Source organism: Ochotona curzoniae, unplaced genomic scaffold, assembly GCF_017591425.1.
Source record: "Ochotona curzoniae isolate NIBS_2020 unplaced genomic scaffold, NIBS_Ocur_1.0 contig_64, whole genome shotgun sequence".
Taxonomy (NCBI): Eukaryota; Metazoa; Chordata; class Mammalia; order Lagomorpha; family Ochotonidae; genus Ochotona; species Ochotona curzoniae.
Window position 1 is genome coordinate 9,864,645 of NW_024466502.1, and position 26,085 is coordinate 9,890,729.

The 26,085-nt window shown below is 50.3% G+C and overlaps 1 protein-coding gene across 1 annotated transcript in view; it reads right to left on the reverse strand.

The window, feature by feature from the left end:
- FARP1 (FERM, ARH/RhoGEF and pleckstrin domain protein 1) overlaps nucleotides 1-26,085 on the reverse strand; it is a 155,464-nt gene that overhangs the window by 40,268 nt on the left and 89,111 nt on the right. The window contains exons 3-7 of the mRNA XM_040991195.1: nucleotides 13,887-13,929; nucleotides 11,224-11,302; nucleotides 6,880-6,977; nucleotides 1,919-2,033; nucleotides 1,014-1,161 (exon numbers count right to left, since the gene is read on the reverse strand). Of these exons, the coding sequence (XP_040847129.1) occupies nucleotides 1,014-1,161; nucleotides 1,919-2,033; nucleotides 6,880-6,977; nucleotides 11,224-11,302; nucleotides 13,887-13,929 (483 nt within the window). The remainder of the gene's footprint in view (nucleotides 1-1,013; nucleotides 1,162-1,918; nucleotides 2,034-6,879; nucleotides 6,978-11,223; nucleotides 11,303-13,886; nucleotides 13,930-26,085) is intronic.

Below are 26,085 nucleotides of genomic sequence, written 5' to 3' on the forward strand. Positions count from 1 at the left end.
TTCCGCGACGTTCATTTCTGTCTGCAGCGTCACAGGGTGTACACACCACACACTTACCAGACCACACACTTGAACATGTCTATTTCCCCGAGTGTCACCGATACCCAAGGGCACAGCCTGTTAAGCTGTCACTGACCGACACACGGGCAGTTTGAGCCTTGGCTGTTCCACTTCTCCTCCAGGCCTCACCCCTGCTAATGTGCCTGGGACTGCGGTGGGGGGATGGCCCACGTGCTTGGGAAACCAGGATGGCGTTTCCGGCTTTGGCTTGGCCCAACCTGGTCACCGTGGCCACATGGGGATTGAAACAGAGAATGCAAGACTGAAACCCCCCCTCACACACTCTGCCTTTCAAATAAATAAATCTTTTTAAAAACAAAAAGATTAGTAGCAGCAACAACAATGAATCACTGATGAAGAGAACGGTCCCAGAGCAGGGAGAGCAGGGGAACGCAGCACAGACGGGAACAAGCCTTGCACATCCTTAAGCGGAACACAGCAGATATTTCAGCATGCTATGCTTTCCCAATGAATTACCACAGGCAAAGACATTGTTCTCAGGAGTTTTTGCAATGGCCTAATGTTAAACGCACACAGTGCGCTTTCTGTTCTAAATTAGGGATATGTGAAGGGAACCTGGCGCACACCGCATCAGGTTACCAAGGGCAACAAAACCCCAAACAAGAAAAGCCATACTGCTGTAAGATTTCATCTGCAAGTATCAGAAAGGTGTTTATTTTGGGGGTAAATTTTGGTTCCATATGTTCCCAGCACAGTTCTACTAAGCTTCTGTGACCTTACAAACTCAACAAACCAACAGCCATCCCACCCAAATCTCGAAAGTGGCTTCCCCAAAGCTTGGAAAACAAAAACCTAAGACGGGGTCAGCTTCTCTTGGCTCGGTTTATAACACGGGGGGTGCCAATGTCGCCCACCCATTGTGAACCAGAGCTGAAGGGTCAACTCCCCTCTCCGTCACCAGGGGAACCAAGCCGTGCCCCTACCGCCCTCACCTGAAACACTAGAATTCCCGTGTTGGCCACGGCCAAGTTGATTTTGGTGCCTTCCCTGTCCTTGGCCGGGTGCAACCGGATTCCATACATCTCCAGCCGCCGGGCGATCTCCAGGAGCTGGAAATCGGATTCCGCTGGGGTTTGTCCGCTGAGAACACAACAATAAAAGAGAAAGACAAGGAGATTTGAATTCCCTGGGTCAATCTGTTTGAGATTAAGTGAATTCTCTTGGGAAATAAAAAGGTATTGCATCACACAAACAGCGGGGCCACCCAACCAGCCTTCTATTCATCCTAACCCCAAATCTGACAGCTAGGACAAAAACGCTATTGCTCCTGTAATGCAAAACCGTGAAAGTCTAGCTCGAACTGGGCCAGTTGTCTGGAACTGTCGTTTCCTTGAAGGTCACCAAAAAAGCAAAACACCACTGTATGAAAACCAATTTTGAGTCACTGACAATGAGCTAAACTTGCAAGCAAGTTCATGGCTGTCTCATTGCTACTGTCAGCAGGCTCGAAGCCCGCCTGGAGACAACACTGACAAGCAGAGATCCTCTGACATCTTTACTGATCAAAACACAAGCCAGCCATGGTGGATTCCAGAGCAGGTGGACTGCCCCTAAGGCCCACTCTCCTGTTGGGACCCTCACTGGAAGGGCCTTTCACCTCAGCCTCTCCCTTCCACTCCCAAGCATGGATGCCTCATCATTCTAGGCTGACTCTGGCCTCACCGGAAGGCCATCGAGAGCCTTGAGCCTCCTTCCGAGCAGGTGCCCTGCAGGGAGGGGCACGGTGCCCTGACAGCATGCATCGTTTCTTCCCTTTGTGTATTTGTTCATGACAGTGTGTGTGCTGGGAAGCAGAGAAACAGCTCCATAGGAATGCAAATCCATGCATGAAACTTACATGTGGTTATGATGAAACTCCACAATTTTATCTTCTAGTGCATCTTGTTGAGGTACATACTTATTTTTTGCTAAGTGCTCTCTGTCCAATGCTTCATCGAAATCCCCAATCTCAGCTAAAAGGAAACAGAAAAAAAAAACAAGCCACATAGGATTAACAGGTCACGATTTCTTTACTCCAGAGATAATAAACCAGAAGCTGGAAGACTACAAAAGCCAGCTGGTGATTCCAGAATATTCTAAGACCTGGATATCTTTCTATCGTTTTTAAGGCAGTCTGAGACTTTCCCACCCCACCAGACAGAAAACCCAAGAACCATCTGTTTTTAGCCACCCCATTCCCAGCTGGCCTTTCTATTCCCCACAGTTAGCTCCTTTCCCGGCAGCGAACATGTGGATGACCTTGGCATATGGCCTATACAGGCCTGAACTCCAGAATTGTGCAAAATCAACTTCTGAATCACATGTACAGCAACTACTAGTGCAACACCCAACCCTCCATCATGGAGAGGCCTGCAGAAGGGCACAAAGGAAGGTCACTTAATGCTTTCGGGAACTAATTCACAGGAGTTTATTAGACTTCTCAGCATCTTAGTCAGAAACAATGGGCTAAATATTTTATCTATAATCTATAATGTTTCTTCACATGATCTGAATATAGTCAAACGGCTATCACGTGGAGAATTAAGGGATGGGGATTTTAATATAGTTATTATATATAAAACATATATACATATTATAATACATATATACATGTATATATGTATATATATAGAGAGAGAGATTTAGAAAAATATGAGAGTGAGTGAACAATTCCATGTGCTGTTTCACTCCCCTAGAAGGCCTCAACAGATAGCGCCAGCCCAAGCTGAAACCAGGGGTGTTAAAGGAGTCTCTCATTTGGGCCAGCTTTCTGTGCTTTTCCCAGCCACCAGCAGGTGGCTGAATCAGAAGTGCGGTAGCCTCGATTCAGCCCAGTGCCCAGACGGGATGCTAGTGTTGCAGGTGGTGGCTTTACCTGCTATGCCACAATGCGTCCCTACGAAGGGCACTTTGGGAACCATAACCGCAGCTAAGTGCAACAGTCCTGGCTCAAGCTCAGCGTACACCGATTGCAAGACTTCAGAGTTGCACACCTTCCCTGGTCTGGTCTTTCTGTGGAACAAGTAGAGTGAGGGCCAAGCGCAGGTGATTGGACGAACAGTGAGTGCACGGCTGTGACGACCCCACCTCTCACTGTGCCACAGCAGGCAGCCGTTCAGGCTCCAGGTGACACCCCCACAAAGCAGCAGCACAGGGCCCAAGTGTCACCTTGAATCACTCCTGCTGGAGACCTGCTCTGCATAAGCCAATGCCAGGGCACCTGGCAACCGGGCCACTCCCACCCCCTTCCTCTTAGTGAAACAGACCAAAAGCACTGTTTCCTAAAAGCCTCTTCCGGACTAACCTCACCCTCCCCAGGCAGACAGAACAGCCACGTCTGTCACGAAACATGGCACACGGGGACATCCCTGGCCATGCTGACACCGTTACTGGTTGTAGTGACAATGGCAGCTCTGAATTTTCTGTAATTCCTTTCATCATGTCTCCAGGAAGGACAGATGAAACTCCTTACGTGAGGGGGTTGCCGTGCACCAAGCACCAAGTCACTGGGAACAATTCCGAGATGGAACTATTACTCCACGGGGAAGCACACGCTTCAGTCCCTACAAAATTCTGAAAAAACCATATTTTGGTCAATTGACCTTGGCGCATTGGTGTTTCTGTCCAAAGTCATTTATTTAGCATAAACTGTTGATTCATTCACACTGAACTCGTGGCTAGCAGCAACGCTCAACGCTGGAAGAAACACTTGCTCCATGTGGACCACAGCGCCATGATCAGGGGCTCTGAGCAGCACTTCAGGGCTCTGCTTGGGGGCCTTTTCAAACAGTGAAATCACCAACAATAACCACAAAAAATGGAAAAGCATGCCACTCAACAGGCCAAGAAAAGGACACTTGTTAACAGTTTGAGCCAAAAGGCAGTAGCAAAGCCCGATAACCCACCTCATGTGGGAATGCACAGCGTGACTCGGATGTTTGTCATCGGGCATGCGCACAGAGGGCATTTGGGGCACGCCCGCATGACCAGATCTGCAAGTAGGGAGTCCCTGACATTTTTTCATCATGGCCATGAAATGCCTGAGAAGCAGTGTGTGAATTCAATCTTTTCTCACAGTTTTCAAGGTTTATAATCCAAGATCACAACTGAGCTGAGTGTTGGGCAAGGCCACAGGACGGCAGTGATGGAGCGTGGGTAGGGTGGAGGGGACACTCCCGTGGCAGGCAGGGCGAGGGGGGCGGGGCCCACACTCAGCGGCCTCGGGACACTTAGCAGCCTCACCTCTGCACCCCACAGCAGGGCTGCCCCTTCAGCGGCCTCAGCCTACATGAGCCTGGGAGCCATCTCCTGTTCAGACCACAGCACCCCAAATTCAGGAACCAGGACAATATCAACAAAATCCTACATCTCCTGTGACCTTTGCATTTGGCTTCCTAATGCCCCAGGGCCTTCTAATATGCGCCCCCTCCCCGAATTCCACTTAAAAGGAATTCTCCATTTTGGGGAAGTGGGTGCAATCACTTGTTGTCTTTCCTTGCAAGCCACTGGTTTCCCTTGCTCTCCTCAAACACATGCCACGTAATTTCTGCCTTTATGCTTCCCTGGTGAGGCTCCTCACCAGGCTTTGAGAATTTAAGAAGCAACACATTCAAGATCCACCTTACTATTTTGTCATCTTTTACGTCACAGATGCATCTACTACCACCATATTCCCTGGCAGTTGACTTGTAGCCAAAAACAGGTCAAGAGAACCCCAAATCCTGCTGTGGAAGAATGGACATCTCCAGGCACATCCTTCACAGCCCTGCTTTGTCAAGAACAGCCATCCGGATAGACACACACACCCTACAGACATGGCCCACACTCAACAGGAAGTGGGACTCAGGAACGGGAGCCACGAGTCCAAGTCAGGTCCCGTGCTGCGGGATGCAGACCTGGTAACCACTCAGCCAGCCAGCAGGGGTACTGGGGAAGAGCGAGGGAACAGACAGGGGCCAGCTTTTCCAAACTTTGGTCAATCTCTACTTCCCACGTGGGTGAGGAAGTAGATGCCATCCTTAACAGAACTGCTTTTCAATTTAATTTCGAAAATTGGTGACATAAGAACTGTATATATTTGAAGTGTACCACATCAAACCGTGATGTTTCCAAATACACGTGCACTGTAGGATGGCTATACTGAGCTCTTCACACACTTAACTACTCAGTGCAACAGGTTGAGAGACCCACATCGGGGTCTTTAAGTCGTCATCAAACAAACCATTGTCTCCCAGTTCACCACCCTCAGTGATGATGTAGTTTGACAGTAACGAGTGGCCCCCTCCCCTACACCTGACCCTCTAGCCTTATGAGAGGACCACATGGATGCATCTCCCTCTCAGTTGTGTAAATATTAAGAAGAGAAGAACAAAACAAAGCTGGGGCTGATACTGTGATGTAGTGGGGCAGGTCGGCATCCCATGGGTGCCTGTTCGAGTCCTGGCTGTTACACTTTTGATCCAACTCCCACCTGGTAGCCTGGAAAAGCAAGGGAAGATGGCTGACGGGCTTGTGCCCATGCACCCACATGGGCGCTCCTGGCTGTGCAGCCACAAGGGGAATCAATTAGTGGATGACAGATCTCTCTCCTCCTGTTTCTCCCTCCTACTTTATGTAACTCTGATTTTCAAATAAAAAATAAAATCTTAAATAAGGAAAAAAAAAGTAAAAGCAACTTCAGAGGGAAGTGGAACGAGGCTGCCTCGCGTCAGGCATCTGTTGGGATTGTCTTCTGCTTCCAAAACACCAAGGGTCCAGAAGATTCTATGAAGTTATTCTATTCAGGAAGAGCTGCCTTCCTGCCTTAAAAAATCCTGCATCATGGGGCTGGTGTTGTGGTGCACTGGGTTAGATTGTGCCTGCGATGTTGCCATCCTATGTGGGAGTGCCAGTTCCAATCCTGGCTGCGCCACCTGGGCGCCAACACCCTTCCAATGCACCAGGGAAGGCAGCAGATGCTGTCCCAGGTACCCGGGCCCCTGCCACCCACGTGCTCACCCCGCTGGAGCTCGTGACTCCTTGCTTCTGCCAGGCCTAGCCCTAGCCACACAGGCTACTTGGGACGTGAGCTAGCAGAGAGATGACTTCTGTTTGAATCTCCATCTTTCTGTCACTCTGCCTTAAAAACCAGCAAGTAAATTTTAGTCAAGACCAAACACAGCAAAGGCAAAGTAAGTTCTATGTCAAAGCTCCCTCACTTGTGAAATGACAATGACAGTAGATCCTGACCTTGGGTGGGGTGGGGGAGGGTTATAACAATAAAATGAGACAACGGCACTGGCACGGCACACAGAAAACATACATTTTTAGTTTCCTTTTTCTCATCTTTTTTTTCCTAAATGATAAAGAGGCACCTATTCGGCAAGCCTAGCAGACATTCAAAAGTTCTCAGACGGAAATAAAGATAAGCACTGCCCACACCATGCGGTGACAAGCAGGAGTGACACCGACTTTCAGAAACCTGTTCACTGCAGTGATCAGAACAGATGGCGCAGCTTACACGGAGCTGCTACTTCGTGTGCAACGGACATTAAAGAGATGACGCGTGGCACAACTTTAGTGCTTTGGTCTGAAGGCCTGCTTTCCGAAACCTGCAGCTTCCATTTCAGGTCATTCCTGCCTTTACCAAAAGGACAAAACAGCCTGTGTGGACTTGTGTCTTACGACGCATCAGATGAGGATCATACAGACTGCATCTGAGGTGTGGATATCAGTTGAAGTTAGATCATTGCTTTTCTGGGACATGTGACTAAGCCCCCGGCCCATGAAATCACTGCGTCACGCTTAGCACGCTCTGCAAAGGAAAGCGACGAGACTTACACTGCACAATGTGTGAGATCAAGAGAGCAGCGCTGGTGTCGTTACACGTCAACCTGCCTTGGGCCAAATCCTGCTTCACCTGCAGCGCAAACAGGTACCTGGAGATGGAGAGAGAGGGCGCCATGTCAAGGGGAGAAGGCAGCATTGGCATCAGGGCACTCCTGGCAGCCTGTCCACATCAGAGGTACCAGAGAAAGTTCCACAAAGCCAAATGACAGGCAAGTCAGCAGGGGCTTGTAGGAGCCTCTGCTACCCTTCCCTGCAGAGGGGACACTCGCTTCCCTACAAAGCAAAGCATTAGGAGACATACGATGCCATCTTTGTACCTAATAAATGCAGCATTTCATTTCATTTCATTTCATTTGAGAGCCATTTAAAAAAATGGAAAACTAGAGCCATCATCGTATGTACTTTTGCAAGAATTAGGAAACATTACAAATTTCTTCACAGTGTCCTTCCAACTACCCCCTCAAAAACGATTCTATGGCACAAAGCAGTTTATCATGGTTAGTAAGATCTCTGTCAATGAAATTGGAGCAAAAAAATTCACCTTGTTTATGTTGCCACATTCTCTTAGCTGTTACCAAAAGCCTTAGTTACCAGCTATACAAAACTCAACTCAAGTTAGTGACTGTAAAAATCTTTTCTTGAGGCTGGCATTGGCGGGCTCATCCGTTGCCTGAAAGGCCCCCATTCCACATGAGCAACAGTTCAAGTGCTGACTACTCACTCCATACTCAGCTTCCCAGCTAACGTCCCTGAAAACAAACTGCAAATGGCCCAAGCACTTGAATCTCCACCACTTGCAAGGGGGACTCGGATATAATTCTAGGTTCCTGGCTTCACCTTGGCCCAGCCCAGCCACTGCAGCCTTGGCGAGAAAGCCAGCAAGTGGTTCCTTAGTTCTTAATAATAGAACCCCCTAAACAGCATCTCTTAGATGAGAGGGATCTTCCACCCACTGGATCACTCCCCAAATGGCTGCAATGGTCAAAGCTAGGCCAGACTGCAGCCAGGAGCCAGGAGCTCCAAGCTGGTCTCTCGCGTGGGTGCAGGGGTCCGTGCTGGGTCTGATTGTAGCCAGGAGCCAGGAGCTCCAAGCTGGTCTCTCGCGTGGGTGCAGGGGTCTGAGCTGGGTCTGATTGTAGCCAGGAGCCAGGAGCTCCAAGCTGTTCTCTCGCGTGGGTGCAGGGGTCTGAGCACTTGGACTCCTCTGCTATTTTTCCCAGGTTCATGAGCAGGTACCCAGATTAGAAGTGAAGCAGCCGGGACACAAACACACAAGGACTGTAACAATTTTATATGTTTCTGCTTTAGTTACTCTATTTTCCTAGTTACTATTTTCTAGTTACTCTATTTTTTATTGGAAAGGCAGATTTCCAGAGAGGAGTGACATAGAACCACTGGTTCACTTCCCAAATGGCCTCAGTGGCCAGAGCTGAGTCTATTTGAAGTCAGTAGCCAGGAGCTTCTTCCAGTTCTCCTATGTAGATGCAGGAACCCAAGGCTTTGGGCTGTCCTCTGCTGCTTACCCAGGAAATAAACAGTGAGCTGGATGGGAAGTGGAGCAGACATGAACTGGTGCCCATAAGGGATTCTGGAGCTTGCAGGCAAAGGATTAGCCTGTCGGACACTCTCACGAACTCTTTAGAACTGTCTACCACGGACTAGAATGATCCAAACAAACATTCAATAAATGTTAGCATTGGTTTTAAATAAAGGAATAATGAAATCCTTTAATGCTATTTAAGAGGTTCTATTATTAAGAACCAAGAAGTTGCAACTGTGTAACTAGTAACAACTGTGTAATTAGCAAAAAAAAAGACAAAAACAAAACAGAAACCCAGAAAACAAAACCTGGCTCTACCAGCTGACCAGAGCTGACCTTTAACTCAACTCCCATAATGTTTTTTGGTTGTTGTTGTTCTCTCTTGTTCGCTCTCTCTCCACACTACAAAGTTGAAATGCAGAAAAGCAGAGAACACAACTACACATCAACCTGCAGGTTCGCCCGGGAAGGCGCTGCACAAAAGGTCTTTCTAGAAGAGAAGGTGCTTGTCTTTTGAAACGAACAGCCTGTGCAGCCACAGGCTTGGACTCCATGTGCCTCCTGTTTCCAATAAATGGGAAGGCTTTGCATCAAAAGCGTCACCTTCCGCTGGAGGTCCTCTGGGGCAGCGGGCTCACGCGTACTCTGAGAGGCAGCACGTGACAGTTCCAGGGGTGGCTCCCCGCGATCCCCAGGAGAGATGCGATAGCCCTCCAGGCTCCTGGCTCTCGCCTGGCCCAGCCTGCACAGCTGGGGACTCGCGGGAAGGAGATTCCACCCCCCATCTATCTACATCTCTCCCCGGGTCTCTGCCTTTTAAATTAAAAAAAAAAAAAAAGTTGTAAAAATTTCCAAAGGTTTACATGCTGAATATGTCAACATCTTCCAGTTGAAGCAGAGAGGCCTTTGTTGGTTGTCTCACGGGGACTACAGGGTGGCATCAGGCGCTCACACACGGGACACTGCTGACCCGCCTGGTGCCAGGCCCTGGGAGCGTAGGCAACACCTCCCGGGCATGCCTGCGGCTTTCCTTCAGGACACCAGGTGTGAGCCGAGCAGCACACCGGCCGCATGCTGACCTTGAAGATTCAGTAACACTTTCAGCACTAAAAACAGAAATGACTCCAAGTGAATTCACAAGAACTCACCCAGCAGGCACCAGAGAAATTTAATCCCGTATCCAGAATGAAGACAAAGCACTCAAACAGAACCTGCTCTCGGTGGCAGCGATGGCGGCTGGACCCCGCCCGAGCAGCTCTACTTCTTAGGGACCAGGAACAACTTACTTAACTTGAATTTCTTCTTTCTACTTTTTTTTCTTTAACCTTTAGGCAGCGGAAAGCCAGAGACGACAAGGATTCACTGACTCACTGATGAATGTGTGGGGCTGGGATGGAAAAGTGGCAAAGCCAGGGCTGGAAGTCAAACCCATACACTGGCCATCTGGGAAGAGGGCATCCTAGCGGGCATTTCAAGGGCCAGGCCACATGCCCACCCCTTGTCATTCAGGCTGCGGGAGACAGAGATCAGGAAGTTCTGATATGATCCCCCCCCGCTGAGGAGCACACAGCCAAACAGGTGTGGGTCCCAGGGGAGCTAGGGCCACCGAGAAGCAGAAGGGGGAGGTGCGGCCACACCCATGAGCACCAGCAAAGTTGTGCAGGGACAAACAGGTCAGCCCTCTCCCTCAGACCGCTTGCCAGCTGTTTCCAACCCGCACCTGCAACTCAGGCCTTCTTCCAACTGGGCACCATGAATGGAAGTCAGCTTTCTGTTTAACAGCAAAGTGCAACTGACTCTTCCATCTCTGAAAGCGGGAAGGCTGCGAGCTACTCCATGCCATCCAGAGAATTAACTGCAGGGCTAGAGTCAACCGTTCCCTTCTAAAGTGCAGGAAGCGTGTAGGTCTCTCGTCTACCAAGTTCCTCCCCTACAGGACCACTGATACCTCCCTGATACCCCTCGCTCAGCGTCTACCACAGAAACGGGCCTGAAAATGGAGCTGTCTCCACATCCCTGCGCACGTGGCTGTGAGAGCCGCAGCCCACGGGCCCGTGAGGGTTCCTGTAGCACCTGCTGTGCGGATGGGGATGGGCCATGGCAAAATAGAATAGAAATCCAGGTCAATTCTACTCAACGTTGAGCCAAAAGACTTCTTGGAAAACACCTCAACTTGCATGAGAAACTAGCAAACAAGAACACAGCGGGCCACACCCAGCAGAGCTCGTGCTCCAAGAGCTGTGGGCTTCCGGAGCCAGTGGGGCAGCCGGGCAGCAGTGTTTTACAAAGAAAGGACCCACATGCGGGAAAACTGGGAAGTGTTTCTAGAGGTCATGAGTCACAGAAGATGAAAGTAAAGCAGCGTTTCCAAAGGCAAGATGGACCGCCAGTGCAAGTTCACACCATCCACGGAGTAACGGATGCACCAGAAGTCGACATGTTGGTTTTACCAGATTCATGTCCCAAAGCTCTCCCGTCATGTGGCAAGCGTAAGATGGAAAGGTGATATTAACAGGTCATACATCCGGTTCACTTCACGTCACAGCCCCAAAGGCCTCGGGCTTTAAGAAAGCGTGACACTTTCTTTCACACCATTTTCTGTAGACAGAGCTGGGGCAGGTGGGGGCTGGTCTCGCCGTTGAACATAGAGCAGATTCTGGCCAAGGCAAAGCCAGGAAAACGCTGATCTCTTCAACACAGAACGTGTTTTCTTTTCCCATGCATCCTACAGCAACAGCAACAAACCAGAATATTTGCCTCCACACCCTCTGTCCCCCAGCTTCCAAGCCACAGACCTGGTGAGTTCCTCCTGGAGCTGTGTATGGTCAGGTGGAAAGAACTTCACCACAAACTTCACAACAACATGCTTTGGCCCTAAAGAAGGAGGGAAAAGCAGTAGAGCATTTATTGATTTGTGTCTCCAAGACTGTGTGCCATATGCCATACACCAAGCAGCGCAGCTCACTGAACCTTCTCAAGCTCACCAGTCAATCTCCAAGGCATTCAACTCTGGCTATGGGATAGGCAGGCAGCTAGCTGGGTCTGCTGAGCTGGAAGTCACAAGCCCCCACATCATTCCATCCTCCTATTTGTCCATTAAGGGACTCCTTTCCTGAGATGCACCTGCTTCACCCAGGACCTAGGGAGAAGTACCATGAAATACGGATGTTGGGCTGCACATGAAGCCTGGGGAGGCGCCAAGTAACGGCTTCACACCTGGAGGGACCGCCCTCAACCTCGTAACTGACACCACCCACTGGGAGGGGCTCTCTCCCACCAGAGACTACGGCTGGAGGAGCATGGCCACGGGGCTGTTTTCCGCCTCTGTCCCATGCTCTGTCCTGCCAGGCCAGCCATTCCACGGTAGCAGATATCCGAGTGCGGCTTGCGTGTGTATGCGTGTGTATGTGTGCACTTTCTCATCTTTTAAACCTCTGTATCCCCTTGCACATCTCACATGTGTCAGCATTTAGAATACATGTTTTCTGTGCTTGACAAGAGCCTGGAGTGAAAATTAATCCAATCCTTGCATCACACATCAGTTTGACCTCTAACTGATATTTTCATATTACAAGGAAGCCAGTATCTGTTTTATAATCTATGCTATGACAAAGGCTCCGCTACTGAAACTTGCCTGCAGAGACTTCAACTATAACCCATCTTTAAAAAGTCATTTATCTTCAGAAACGTAGTTGACTGGCTGCTTTGATTCAAAAACAGGCTTTTGATAATTAGTGAGAAGGTCGAGCAGTTATGCCACTGATGGTGACTTCCGATTACACGGTGCACTTGCTAACGTGCTCATCAAACGTGCCTGGCACCCGGGCAGTCCCATGGCACAGCACTGCCCCGTCGGCTGCCGTCCCTCGAGCAGATGGCGGGCTGCAGGGAAGACCGAGCGAGATGGGTGTCTTCTTCCAGAGGGAGATTCTCAAATGGATCGTAAGAACCTGAGATTTGGGTCGGAGCTTTGTGCTTTGCTGCGCGAGCTATGACAGCAATCACTCCTTTTGAGGGACGGAGCGCTGTGTTTCAGGAACAGCGGCACCACAAAGAAGCCCCAGTTTTGCTGATACAATTATAAAAGCAAAACGTGGCTTTTTGCTCTCCTTTTCATAACACACACACACACACACACAAACCCATTTTGTGAAAACACTCAAGCATAGGAAGAAAACCCCAAATCGTAAATCCTAAGGTGGAATGCTGATGTTCTGCAGAACTGGGAGGAAAGCCAGGCACAGAGCTGCAGAAGCCAGCAGGGCTGAGCCATGCTTCCCACTAACTCCAAAATTCATGCAAGTGCACGTCCGTTGGCTGGGGGAGCACAGGACGACCAGGGTGAGAGAGGGGTCGGGGGAAGGTGGCATCACTTCCTCTCAGTCATTTTTCATCCAGAGGGAGTTACAAAGATCTGCGGATCCTTAGAAAACCTGTGGAGTGACAGCGTTGTCACAGCACATGGAGAGGACCAGAGATGACAGCCAGCTCTGTCTGATCCCATGGCAACCAACAGTGCCTCTGGGTGTGCGCTGCACACAGCCCTCCTCTCGCTCCCTGAGGACTATCCCTCTGCCTGGCCAATGGCTTCATTTAAATGACAGATGATCACAACAGCTAACGGATTCCAGCCACATAAACTGCTGGAAGTGGCCTCTGGGGACTTTTAACCAAAACATACAAAGCAATCCCTCAGATATCCGGAACTTTATCTGCAATCACAGGAATGTGGCTCTGTTGTGACCTGCAGGCCTTCGCCTGGTCTCCAGTGAGATGACCCTGGGAAGAAAAGGTCACCCTGAACCCAGAGCTCAGGGGAAGGGAGGATGGTCCAGCAAGAAAGCAGGTATTCTCTTCCCTTACGCCTCTCCCAGGTTCTCCTCTACCTTTTCCTTCCAACTTGCAGTCTGTATGCGCATGGGGCTCCTATTACACGGCTCTGCCTGCCTTTACACACACACACACACACACACACACACACACACACACACACACACACACACTCTCACACACCCTCAGCTGCCTCTCCACCCAGACCCCCGCCTCCCACAACTCCCATCACAGCTCTGCCCACCCTCTTACACACACACACACTGGGCAACCCTGGCTTTCTGAACAACACTTGCAGTTGATTGCACAGGCTTTGGCAAAGGAGGGAGGACAAAAAACGTAAAATTGGTTTCATGAACGCATGGCTTCCCTCCTCCCCGATGAGACAAGCTCAGTTACTCTGCAGGTTAATAGCAGGCTGCAGTGTTTTAATCAAAATAATCTTTGAATTCCCATGCAAGCTTTTGATTATCAAGTTGCTACAGATGAAAATTACAGAAGACAGTTAATGGTACACGGAGTGGTGGACGATGAAAAGCAGCTGGGTTACAAGCGGCACAGGACAGAGGCGTCCAGCCAGTGTAATGCCCCGGCTGGGCACGTCATCCAGGCTGGCCAAGTTACTTACGTCTGATCTGCTTCACAATGGGTTTTAGGAGATCCAGCCACACCTGAAAGGGAAAGGAATAGACTGAGCGACAATCTTGAGGAGAGAGGGCAGGCCTTTCCAGACTTTAGAATCAGATAAACAATTGAGTTAGCTAAGAATTTTCCTGCTCCCAGGTGTACACTTGGCCTTGTACCAGGGCCAATGCTGTGGCATTGTGCATTAAGCTGCTACTTGCAATGTTGGAATCCCATCTGGGCACTGATTCAAGTCCCAGCTGCTCCACTTTGGATCCAGCTCCCTACTAATGGCCTGGGAAGAAAGTGGAGTTTGAGTTAAGTGGTTGAGTCTCTGTACCCATGTTGGTGACCCAGAAGAAGCTCCTGGCTACCGGCCTTGGTCTGGCCCAGCCCTGGCTATTTCATCCACTTGAGAAGTAATCAACAGAGGGAAAATTCCCTTCCCACCCCTCAACATCCCTATCTCTTTCCCTTTTTGTAACTCTACCTGTTTAAAGCATTTTAAAAAATCATGCTTTTAATGAATAATTTGGCAGGCTACACACTGAGTGAAACAGGTATGCTGCTTACTGAAATGAAGTTGACTACACAAGGAGCACATCTTGCAGGAGCAAGTGCTGACAGAGAGTGGCCTCTGCACCCCACACTAGCGCCAAGCTGCTCCCCTCCCAGAACAAGGCTGGAAGGGGCCTGCCTCTGCAGGAGAGAACCTGCGTGTGCAGAGGCTAAGTCATTTGCACCAGACCTGAGGTGACAGAACGAAGCGCTAGGACCGATTGCAAGTCCAACTTCCTCCACAGCCACACACTCAGCTCACACTCTTTGGCATGCAATTCGAGGGGCAACATATTCAAATAAGACAGAATGCCACCACACTTCATACTAAAGCATAAGCTAAGGGCTGGTGTTGCGGTACAGTGAGCCAAGCCTCCACCCGCAACACTGGTGTCATACATGAGCACCAGTTAGAGTCCTGGCTGCTCAGCTTCTGATCCAGCTCCTTGCTGATGCACCCAGCCGAGCATCAGACCCCACTAGCCATGTAAGAGAACCAGGTGTTGTTCCAGGTTCCTAGCTTTGGGCTGGTCCAGCCCAGGCCACCGTATCTACTTAGGGAGTGAACCAGCTGACGGGAAATCCATCACTCCACCTTTCAAATACATCAATAAAAAAAAAAGTATATGCTAACAATATTGTTCCTTTTACCGCATTTTCCCCTTAAGTGCCCTTGCCCTTTGGTCTTTGATAAAAGGCTTCGTGGGAAGGTCATATTTGCATATGTAACAAAACAAGGCGACCATGCTCAAATAAAGAGGGTTTTATAAGTAAACGTGCAAAACAAGAAGCAACGATGTAAGAAACGACGCCACCAAACACAGGTAATTCACGGACAGGAAGATGCTTCAGTCCAGGGGTGACCTGCACCGGAAATGCAAACCCCAACCGTAAAATGCCAGTTCCACTAATGGCACTTGTCGTTAGGCACAGTGACACACTTCACTATTTTGTAATCCCCAAAGCTGGCTGCGTGCCAGGGGAGTGGGCACTGTGGCACTCAACTGAGACCGATGAACTGACAACTCTTCTATTTTTTTAATTTTTTCTTTTTCTTTTATTTATTATCATTTTATGATACAATTCCATAGGGCCTGGGATTTCCCTTATTAGAGAGGCAGATTTACAGAGGAGAGACAGATCTTCTATCCACGATTCACTCCCCAAATGGCCACAACAGCTGCAACTGAGCTTTCTCCGAGTCTCCCACGCGGGTGCAGGGTCCCAAGGCTTTGGGCCGTCCTCTGTTGCTTTCCCAGCCCACAAGCAGGGAACTGGATGGGAAGTGGAGCAGCTGGGACATGAACAACACCAATATGGGATCCCAGAGTTTGCAGGTAGAGGATTAGCCAACTGAGCCATTGCGCAGGCCCATGAACTGGTACAACTCTCCTAGAGTCTTTAAGAAGTCCTGGTCTAAAACCTTCCACTCTAGCTGATGACTCTATTATGCATGGCAAGATGTATGTACAAGGGTTGTTCAACACTTTTGTAATAGTCAAAAAAAATTCTGCAATCGCCTACATCAAGCAAAATAAAATGACAGAGCCTGGTACGACTCATTTCCACACAGGCATGAAAAACTTTCTGGGCCTCACCTTGAACGCGCCGAGATCCCATACGGGCACCGGTTCTAATACTGGCAGCCCACTTCCCATCCAGCTGCCTGCTTGTGACCTGGGAAAGCAGTCGAGGACGGCCCAAAGCCTTGGACCCTGCACCCATGTGGGAGACCCAGAGAAGGCTTCAGGCTCCTGGCTTCAGATCGGCTCAGCTCTGGCTATTGCAGCCTCTTGGAGAGTGAACAATCACATGGAAGATTTTCCTGTCTCTCCTCCTTTCTGTATATCTGACTTTCCAATAAAAATAAATAAAGCTTTAAGGGAAAAAAAAGCCTGTTTCTGATGAATGTTGGGGTGATATGTCTGAGAGGCTGGACACTAGGTGACCAATTTCTTCCATCTTCTCAATATCATGCAAATAACCTTCAATAAGCACTGAGTCATCACAGGAACATGTTAGATTTTCAAATCAGTTTACTGTTCTCTCATCATCCTTCTGAAATGCATCTGAGTCTAACAGACTCTCCATTTCTCCCTCTTCCCCCTTGCAAGAGGAAAAGGGTGTGACCAGTCATCCCCGTAGCCCTGCGCACCAACAGAGCCTTAGCCAGCAGGGGAACAAGGACCATCTGTGAGTGGAACTTGGGTCCTCCCAAGAACTCAAAGGCAGAAAGACACAAAGGTGTCTCCACCCGATACTGATAAGAGATCCTGGCTGCAGAGACAGCTCTCCAAAGCTGCCCTCAAAGCCCAATTCTTCAATCTCCTTTATTCACTCCACAAAGGATTACCGCATCCTCGCGCCAAGCCTTCAGGAGTGTAGAAGCAAAGAAGAATCCAAGTTCTTGCTTCCAGGAGCTTACAGCAAAGCAGGGCAGGCAGACAGGTGTCACAGATTCCAAAGACCACTCCCAGCCGAGCAAGGAGCAGCTGAGACAGGAGCAGTGAAGGAGAGTGGAGTGCTTTGTGATCCCTTCCGAGGGAAGACAGGGAGAGATGCAGAAAGGCCCGGATGATGCCCTCACAGGTCGCCCCTTGCATACACGTCCCAAAGGGCCACACAGGGAAGCAGCAGGTGGTCAGGAGCCAGAGGGGCACGAGTCCTCAGAGGGAGGGCCCGGTCTAGGGCCTTTATTAGAATCACCAGGCTGCAGCACGGCAGCATGGAACGGGCTACTCCAGTAACTTGGTAATCTCCTGGCTGTAGGGATGTGTGCCAAAGGCCTGTCCCTGGCTGTTCTGAGGCAGAGGAATACTTCATCTGCAGTGGGGTGTGGTGGTGGTGGGGGGGGAGGTGTGTGTGCATGCATGTTTCTGGCTGGGCCCTTGTAAGCTGTACAACGTGGCTGGCTCTGAGAGCCCCAGACAGAAGGTTTTTTCTGTGATGATACCAAACCAGTATTATATAAAACTGTGGCAGAGGCCCCATCACCAAGATCTGTCACTGTCACCACTGCAGCCACAGAATCTGCTTCAACTCCTGCAAAACCACCCGGACCAATCCACTACTCATTGCCGATGGATCTGCCAAAATTTCGCAAACTGTTTTCAAACATCCTTCGTCTGTTTCTGGCACTTGGATGGAAAACGTCAAGTACAAGCACCACTTTGAGCCAAGTGTGCATGCGGTTCGATGGCATGTGGCCTGGGGACGGAAGACAGGCCGCCGCCAGCCTGTCGGAGGAGCTCTAACAGCCATGGGCCCTACCAAGTGACAGGGCGGCGAGAGCCCTGTGTTTCCCCAAATGAGATGTGTGCCCTACCCCTGCACAGGGCGGGGCTGGAAAGGGGCCTGGTTATAGCAAAGGCACCTCCGGGAACCTCAGGTTTCTCCATGGGACTGAGGCTCCCTGAGTCAAGGCACCTCCGCCAGGACTTACGGCTGACTGCAGCGGCTGGCTAAGGCTGCTGCACGGTCCAGAGTCCAGACACCCATTCCCTCACAGCGGGAAGGCTTGCAGCTTTGGTTCCGGTGAGCCCTTCCTCCAGGACTCGCAGCTGGCTGCTCATGGTGTCCCGTCCTACACCAGCCTCTCCTTTGGGTGCCGGCAGTCCTGGGGTGGATGGGTGTCCAAATAACCTCTTATTGAAGGACACGGTCACACGGGCTAAAGGCCACCCCGAAGGCCGCATGATCATCTTATTATCTCTTGAAATTTTTTCTCTCCACCCATGCTTCCATGTCCTGGGAGGGGTGGGGGATGGGGCACTGTGATCACATCACTAAGTCCCAACTCCAGAAAGTTCCACACGGCAGCAGGTGCGCAGCAAGGGAAAGCCATCAACCAAAGATCCTTATAACATATATAGCTAATTGTTTTTAACAAGAATTTAACTCTGGCATATAAAGATACGCCATCTGGTAAAACCAAACCTTACCAACTGGTGGGCACTCAGTGCTGTGTGCCACACTCCTCGCCCTCTGCTGCTGCACCGGGCAGCCGGATCCTTAAACGTGCTGGCTCCAGAGCTCCCCCTGCAGCTGTCAGGCTTCTGGTGGAAAGGTGTCGTGACAGAGACAGGCTTCTGGGACAACAGTTATGATGATGCCTCGGATGCCAAACCCCACATTGGCGTTGGGGTTGAAGCCCCAGCTCTGTGACTGAGCCAGACTTCCTGTCAGTGGGCACCATGGCAGACACAGGTGAGGGCTCAAACCCCCAGGGCCCTGCCACCCCTGCGCGACACTCAGAGGTAGTTTCTGGTTCGTGGCTTCAGCCTGGCCCCGCCTTGCTACTGCATTCATTTGAAGCAAGGACCCAGGGGTGGAAAAACAATTTTGCTCTTTGCCTTTCAAACAATCACTAAGAACACCATATGTATCTTGTTATGGCCTTGATATACTTTCTTCTGATAACTGTTCATATGTGAAAGTTGCTTCTGTGGGAAATTTCCGGCTCTGGCCACACATGAGATGGACTTGGACCCAGAAGGGCAGTGAAAACCATCAGGTGCTGATGAACAGGCAAGCCTGGGCCAGGTAGAACAAGCCATTTATATCCCATATCCCAGCATGAGGTCCCTCCTCTGGGTCCTTCCTCCAGAGTTCCCTATTCTGTAACTCCCTGTATGCTTTATCTGTCTGTTACAACTGCACATCTGCTGGTAGTAACTGACTTGACACCAGCCTCATCCTGCGCTGTGCCCTGCCTCGGCTCATGCTGGGCTGTTCCCCAGTGTACCCTGGGAGGTGACCTTGTTTTGGCCTGCTCCAGCCCACCAGCCCTTCCCTCCTCTCCCGTTGTCCCCGTGGACTTCCTGCAAGTGTCCTGTGGTCCTTCAGAGTCCTGTGTCTGGTTCATCCATGGCTGCGTTCCCTCCCTCTGATTCTGCCCCAGACAGTGCAGGTCTCCACCTGCCCCATGCTTTGGGACCCAGGGCTTACTTCCAAACCTGGCTTCACATGCATGACATCCATGAGTTCTGGTTTTGACCCTACAGGTATACGTCAACTGCCACCACCAATTTCTCAGGACTCAATTCTAGAAACCCATTCTCTCGTCCCTCCCTTTGCCATGCTGCTGTAGGTGTTATCATGCTCAGGTGTGGAGAAGCCCACAGATGAGGAGTTGTGACCTCTGTGCAGGTGGTCTGTCACTCACAGCTCCCAGGGAGGGGCTCATGCCATGCAGGGCACAGGTGGCACTCAGGTGGGTGGGCGGGCAGCAGAGGGAGGGTCTTTCTCATGCTCTAATGGGACAGCAGGGTGAGGACCGGCTGGGTTGTCATTTCCGGGACTCTGGAATTTGGGGGCATCTGCAGGTGAGTAGTGGGCCCCAGGACAACCAAGGCAGGGAAAGTTGTCTGCTGGGGGGTGTGAGAACCCCAGAGCAGGGGCCAGAGGAGGTGATCTCCAAGTACTGACCAGCCCTGGGAGGGGCAGTGTCTGCTCAGTCAGCAAGGCCCCAGGTACCAGCCACCAGAAATACAGCAATTATGGAAAGATCACAGGCTGTGGGACTTGGGTTAGGAGCAATGAGGTGGCTGGGGTCTGCGTGTCAACATCAAGTTCGCTCCATCAACTGCACATAGAGCCGACACCATGCAGCATGTGGCCATCGCTGCGTGTGAGTGGGGGTGGGAGCAGAGCGGCATGCAGGCATGGGCCCTACTTCCTGCTGAAAAGATCTATAAACCGACAAGTGCTGTAAAAAACGAAGCCTCCCCCATCCACACCGAAGCAAAGCAGCAAGCATTTTCCTTCCCAGCTTCAGAACTGGAGTGCCACCCACGGCCGCACTGTCAGGGCCACCTGTGCTCTCTAGGCTGCTCAGCTTCAAGGGAGCGAAGCATCTCTGGAGGGCTCCCTACCACACAGCACTGTGCCTACGAGACATCAAGGTGGCTCCAGTATGTTGCTGCCCACTCTCCATGGAGACCACGTTCTTCGGCAGTGCCTTCTGGCCTCGGGTGTCCTCGGCTAGAGCCCCAGGAAGAGGTGAGGTCAGAAGGGGGCAGGAGGGGGCTTGGCAGGTAATCTGGGGGGCCACCAGTGAGGACACTTGCCTTCCCACAGATGCGGTTCCTGCGAACTCATGCCCCTGAGAGTCTGCTAGGCACTGGCATGGAAGCTTCTACAAGACGCATAAGATGCCAGTTTTCTTTATCTGTGCCTTGGTGTTTATCAGTATTTATTTATGATTTGAATCACTGAATGATCTGAATCAGGCCAGGATTGCTGCTTTCACTGCAAATGGGTGGGCTGATGACAAGGGCTTTGGAGTTAGGTGTGTCGGTGCCAGGAGCTCTATTGGGCCCACTACTGTGCAGTATCTGAATGAGTCCTCATGACAGCCTTGGAAAACAGGTCCAATTTCACAAATACAGTGCAAAATAAAGGATGTTAAGAACCTGCCCATGGGCCCGGCGCGATGGCGCAGTGGCTAAGGTCCTCGCCTTGCACGCCCGGGGTCCCATATGGGGCGCCAGTTCTAATCCCGGCAGCCCCGCTTCCCATCCAGCTGTGGCCCGGGAAAGCAGTTGAGGACGGCCCAAAGCTTTGGGACCCTGCACCCACGTGGGAGACCTGGAAGAGGCTCCTGGCTTCGGATTAGGTCAGCTCCAGCCGTTGTAGCTGCCTGGGGAGTGAATCATCGGATGGAAGATCTTCCTCTCTGTCTCTCCTATCTGTGTATCTGCCTTTCCAACAAAAATAAAATAAATCCTTATAAAAAGAAAAAAAAAAAAAAAAAGAACCTGACCAGCTCTTAAAACACAACGCAAACATCTAGACGGAAATTCATGGCCCACAAGGTGGAGCAAACTTCAGGGTTCAAGATCGGTCTCATTCAGGCAACTCTGCAGTGCTTTGTTAAATTGCAAAGTCATATTTACAGAGAAGGAGAGACAGATCTTCCATCTGCTGACTCACTTTCCCAGAGACAACAAAACCAGAATCTTCTTCCAGGTCTCCCACGCGGGTGCAGGGTCCCAAGGCTTTGGGCCGTCCTCTACTACTTTCCTCAAGCCACAAGCAGGGAGCTGGATGGGAAGTGGAGCAGCCAGGACACAAACTGGCACCATTCTGGGATTGCAGTGCATGCAAGGTGAGGACTTCAGCTACTAGACTACTGCACTGGGCCCATCTGTAGTGGTTTTAAGTTCATGGAAAATGTGTGGAATAAAAAAAAAAAAAAAAACCAAACTACATAGTGGTCTGCACTGTGGCAGCGAAAGCACTGCTGGCAGTGCCTGCATCCCACTAGCAGGGAGCTGGGCCAGTTGCTCCACTTCTGATCCAGCTATCTGCTGGTGTGCCTGCAAAGGCGCCTGGGCTCTTTGTCCGTGCTCACCAGGCAGAAGCTCGCGGCCTGACCCAGGCCTGGCTGTCGCGGCCACTGGGGAGCGAGCCAGAGGAAGCAAGGTCTCTCCATTCTCTCTCTCTAGCTCTGCCTTTCAAATAAATAAAACTTTAAGAAAGAAAACTAGCTATGGGTTTCACACCTGTTACACCACAGAAAGCACGAGTTCTCTCCTACAGAGACCCATGTCTTAGTCTGAGCTATAGATCGCTCACTTGGGGATTGAATCATCATCGGATGGAAGATCTTCCTCTCTGTATATCTGACTTTCTAATAAAAGTAAATAAATCTTAAAAAATATATGTATCCATGTCAGAGGAATATCATAAAACAGAGCCCGGCAAACCCTGCCCTGCACGTGATACCAGGTCCGCAGCCTGCTCTGGTGCAGCTCAGAGACAAAGCTTGGCTTTTGCATTAGATTTGGAGGGGGGAGGGAGGTACTGACGATTCCCAGTTCATCCCGCTCGCTGAGTTCCATACAAAATCCATATTCCTGTGCCCACTTCACTTGAACCCAACCACACTTGGCTGTGTCCACCCTGCCATGGCTGGTCCGTCCTGCGTGGTGGAGGCGGCCATGGACCACACTGTCCGCAGGGTTCCTGAACACAGCCCTGGGCTTCTGCATCCACTTTCAGCGAACTGCTATGGTTGGGAAAGAAGCCCTAGTGAGCTTCCTGCACTGGCACCCCTGGCCTGGAGCAACTCTGGGTTGCCTGGGCTCCCACAGCCCTCAGCTCCCTATTCCGATCAGCTGGCACCTTGAGCACACGGTCTGGATTGCTCGAGTTAACATGCTCCTGTTACAGCAGCCGAATCCAGGACACGCTGAGGAGGTACTCCTCTGCTCCGTGGGGTGACCACATGGGGACGGCTGCGTGGCCCTACAAACACCACAACCGGCACTTGGAAATAAACACAGCAATCAAGGGTAGGAACTGACCAGCCGTGGGCTGAACCTAATCATGGGCAGCGCATAGCTGATTATTTACTCGTGATCGCGGACTTATTTGCAACCTTGAGAAACGCCTCCGCTTGCAGCAGGTGGTGCCCCTCTCCTCACCTTCCCGGCATCCTTACGGAGAGGGGGGCCTGGCCGGGTGTAGTGGTGCAGGGCCCCAGCGCCGGATTCACCAACTTCTCAGAGCTGCACCCCGTGGACAAGCAGCCAGATCTGCATTCCACGGACTTTGGAAAACAACTGCTCTCGCATGAATTACACGTGGAGAAATGGACAAAACTAGTTGCCACAGCCCTACATTTGGTACTTTGAGACCAACTACGCTTTCTCTGGACCCAGCAGGTGCCTGGCACAACCTCCCAAATGCAGCCTGGCAAAAGGCCACTCGCAGCACCACTACAGGCTGAGCATCCTTTATCCTCATTCTTGGGACTGATTCAGAGGATTTGGGATGTGAGGATTTGTGTGTAATGACACATAATAATATGTCTTAAGGATGGGCCCCAAGTGTGATTCAAGTCCAAATACAAAATTCATTCTGAGTTTTCACATGTGCTTATTCATATAGCCTAAAGGTAATCTTATACGTTAAATAATTTTACACACAAAGCAATTTTCAACTAGTGGCATCATACTGGTGCTCAAAAAGTCATTTTAGAGCAATGTTAGGTTTCAGATGTTCAAATTAGAGATCCTCAACTTATGTTTAAAAAAGAACAGTGACAGCACAGCCATGCGCAGAACATGATCCAGCAAGGCCAACAGGTGCAAGCTGCCTATGCCCCTCAAAGACGAACGCACACAGAACACACAGCTGGTGCACAGGATGCACATGTTACTCAGCATTTAGAAAGGGCAGCAGCTGCGTCATGCCCTACAACACAGATGAACATTGAGCAAATCACGCTGAAACACAATGGCACCGCCTTCCATGGAGGGGCGAGTCTGAAGTAGGCAAATTCTTAGAAAGTAGAAGAGTGGCTGCCAGAGGCAGTGGGAGTGGGGCGGGGTGCTGCTGTCCAGAGGGTGGAGGGTTTTTGTTTCACCAGATGAAAAAGCTCGATGGATCCACTGGACAATGTGTGAATACAGCTCATGCGACCATGCTGGGCACCTAAACACTGTTGAAGCAGCACATGTCATGCTGGTTTTGCCAACTTAAAAAGTAACAATGGCAAATGATAAAGATGAAGGGCATTGGAAGAAGACCCTCCCCCACCTTGTACATAAAGAGCTCAAACTTTTTTGCACCTAAATTAATTTATTCTTTAGTTTCAGAATTGATGCCTTCTGAACGCTTTCCGGGGTCCCAGACATGGGGTTACACCTGCGCAAGTATCTACAGGGGTCCTTTGAAGAGTTCCCGGAGAATAGAATTATTAGGTAAATTAATCTTGGTGCTAACATTTTGAAATACATAGTTGTTGAAACCATGGTTTTTCCATGAGCTTTCTCTGCTTCCAAATAAAAACTATTTGAAAGGCTGAGTTGCGCAGAGAGGATGAAACCATGCATGAGGGGTCAAGAGCAACAGAGATTTTCAGTGCCAAATGGCCACAACAGCCAAGGCTGGGCCACACTAATGCCTGGGCCCGGAACCTCCCCTCTGAGGGCCATCTGAGCCTCCCACAGGGGTGCAGGGGCCCAAGTATCTGGGTCGTCCTTTGCTGCTTTCCCAGACACTAGCAGGGAGCTGAATGAGAAGTGAAGCAGACAGCACATTCAAATGGGATGCTGGTATGGCAAGCAGTGGTTTAACTGCTTAAATATACAGATTTCAAAACAATTTTGCATCACAACAAATTGATCATTTTCATCCCCCACAATTTTGTGAAGTATCCTCATATTAACATAATTGGTCCTTTAAAAAAAGAACCCCCAAATGGGCACCATTGTTCCCATTTTGCACATGGGATAATTGAGGCTTGGTAAGGTAAAGCTGTGTGCCCTGACTGGCTGATGTGAAACAGCTGGTGGTGTAGGGCCCTGGCTCTGGCTACAGTCCACCACTGGCAAAAAGGACAACACTGCCCAGAAGCATCCCAGCCAGGGTGTCCCCTTAGCTCCCCAACCGGCCCTGCTCCCAGCCATAGATCACGCGCATACTAGTGGTTGCTCTGACTCAGCTTAGCTCAGCCTCTCCTCACCTGTCCAGACCTCTGCCTTAGACACTGTGGCTTAGCATCCTTGGCTCACACAGACCAGTAGGCACAAGAGCCTAGCTCGGCATGACCTGTGCTCCATCCTGGTTTCTAGCTTCGCTTGTGGGCTAAGGTTTGCTCAGTCCTACCTGATCTACCCTGTTCCATTACCAATTCACACATTAGCCAGCTGTTGGAGCTACTTTGTCTAGCTTGTCCGACCCCCAGGTCTGGACCACATGTTCACCAGCGGGAACTATGACTCACCAGGGGAGTTTCCCAAGTTCCTCCACTTGATCCATTCCCAGACCCAGTTCTCATACATGCCACTGGGTTTTAGTCTAGTGCTTGGTGTAGTCTGGCCTTCCATTTGGCCTTGTATGAGCTGGTATACGTTGCAGCCCGGCCCACCCCACACCCTATTCAGCAAAACATCCTATTCTTAAAATTCAGGAGACGGTCTCTAAGGTTGGAATTCTGTGAGTGAGGGTACAATATACCCTAATCCATGGAGGGAGGGTCACACTCACTCTAACTCCACAGGACCTAGAACATTCCAGCACATGGTAAATAAAGATTCAGGTGAAAGACTGCAAATTGTTATTAATTGTGCACTTTGTCACTGGTATTAAATGCAGCAAATATCTATTTCTTTAAGTTATCAGGAGGGGCCCAGCGAGGTGGACTAACGGTTAAAGTCCTTGCCTTACATGCACAGGGATCCAGTACAGGGACTGGTTTTTATCCCAGCTGCCCCACTTCCCTTCCAGTTCCCTGTTCGTGGCCTGGGAAAGCAGTAGAGGATGGCTTAAGGCCTTGGACCCTGGACCCACATGGGAGACCTGGAAACCCCTAGTTCCTGGCTTTGGATTGGCTCAACTTCGGTCACCGTGGGCACTTGGGGATGAAAGATTTTTCTGTCTCTCCTTTGTGTAAATCTGTCTAAAACCAATCAATCAATCTTTCAGTCATCAAGAGTGGCGTTTTCTTCACTTTGTAGCTCAGCACAGCCTTAACCATACTGCAAAGGAAATCATGAAAATTAGGCCTGACAGCAACTTGGAAAAAATCCAGCCCCGGAGGTACCCCAGAAGACCAACAGGTTTCTAAATCCCAGCTAAAGAGAAGCACTCATCGTGAATAGAGATGGCTGAACCTGGGATCCAAAGAGCGTGGT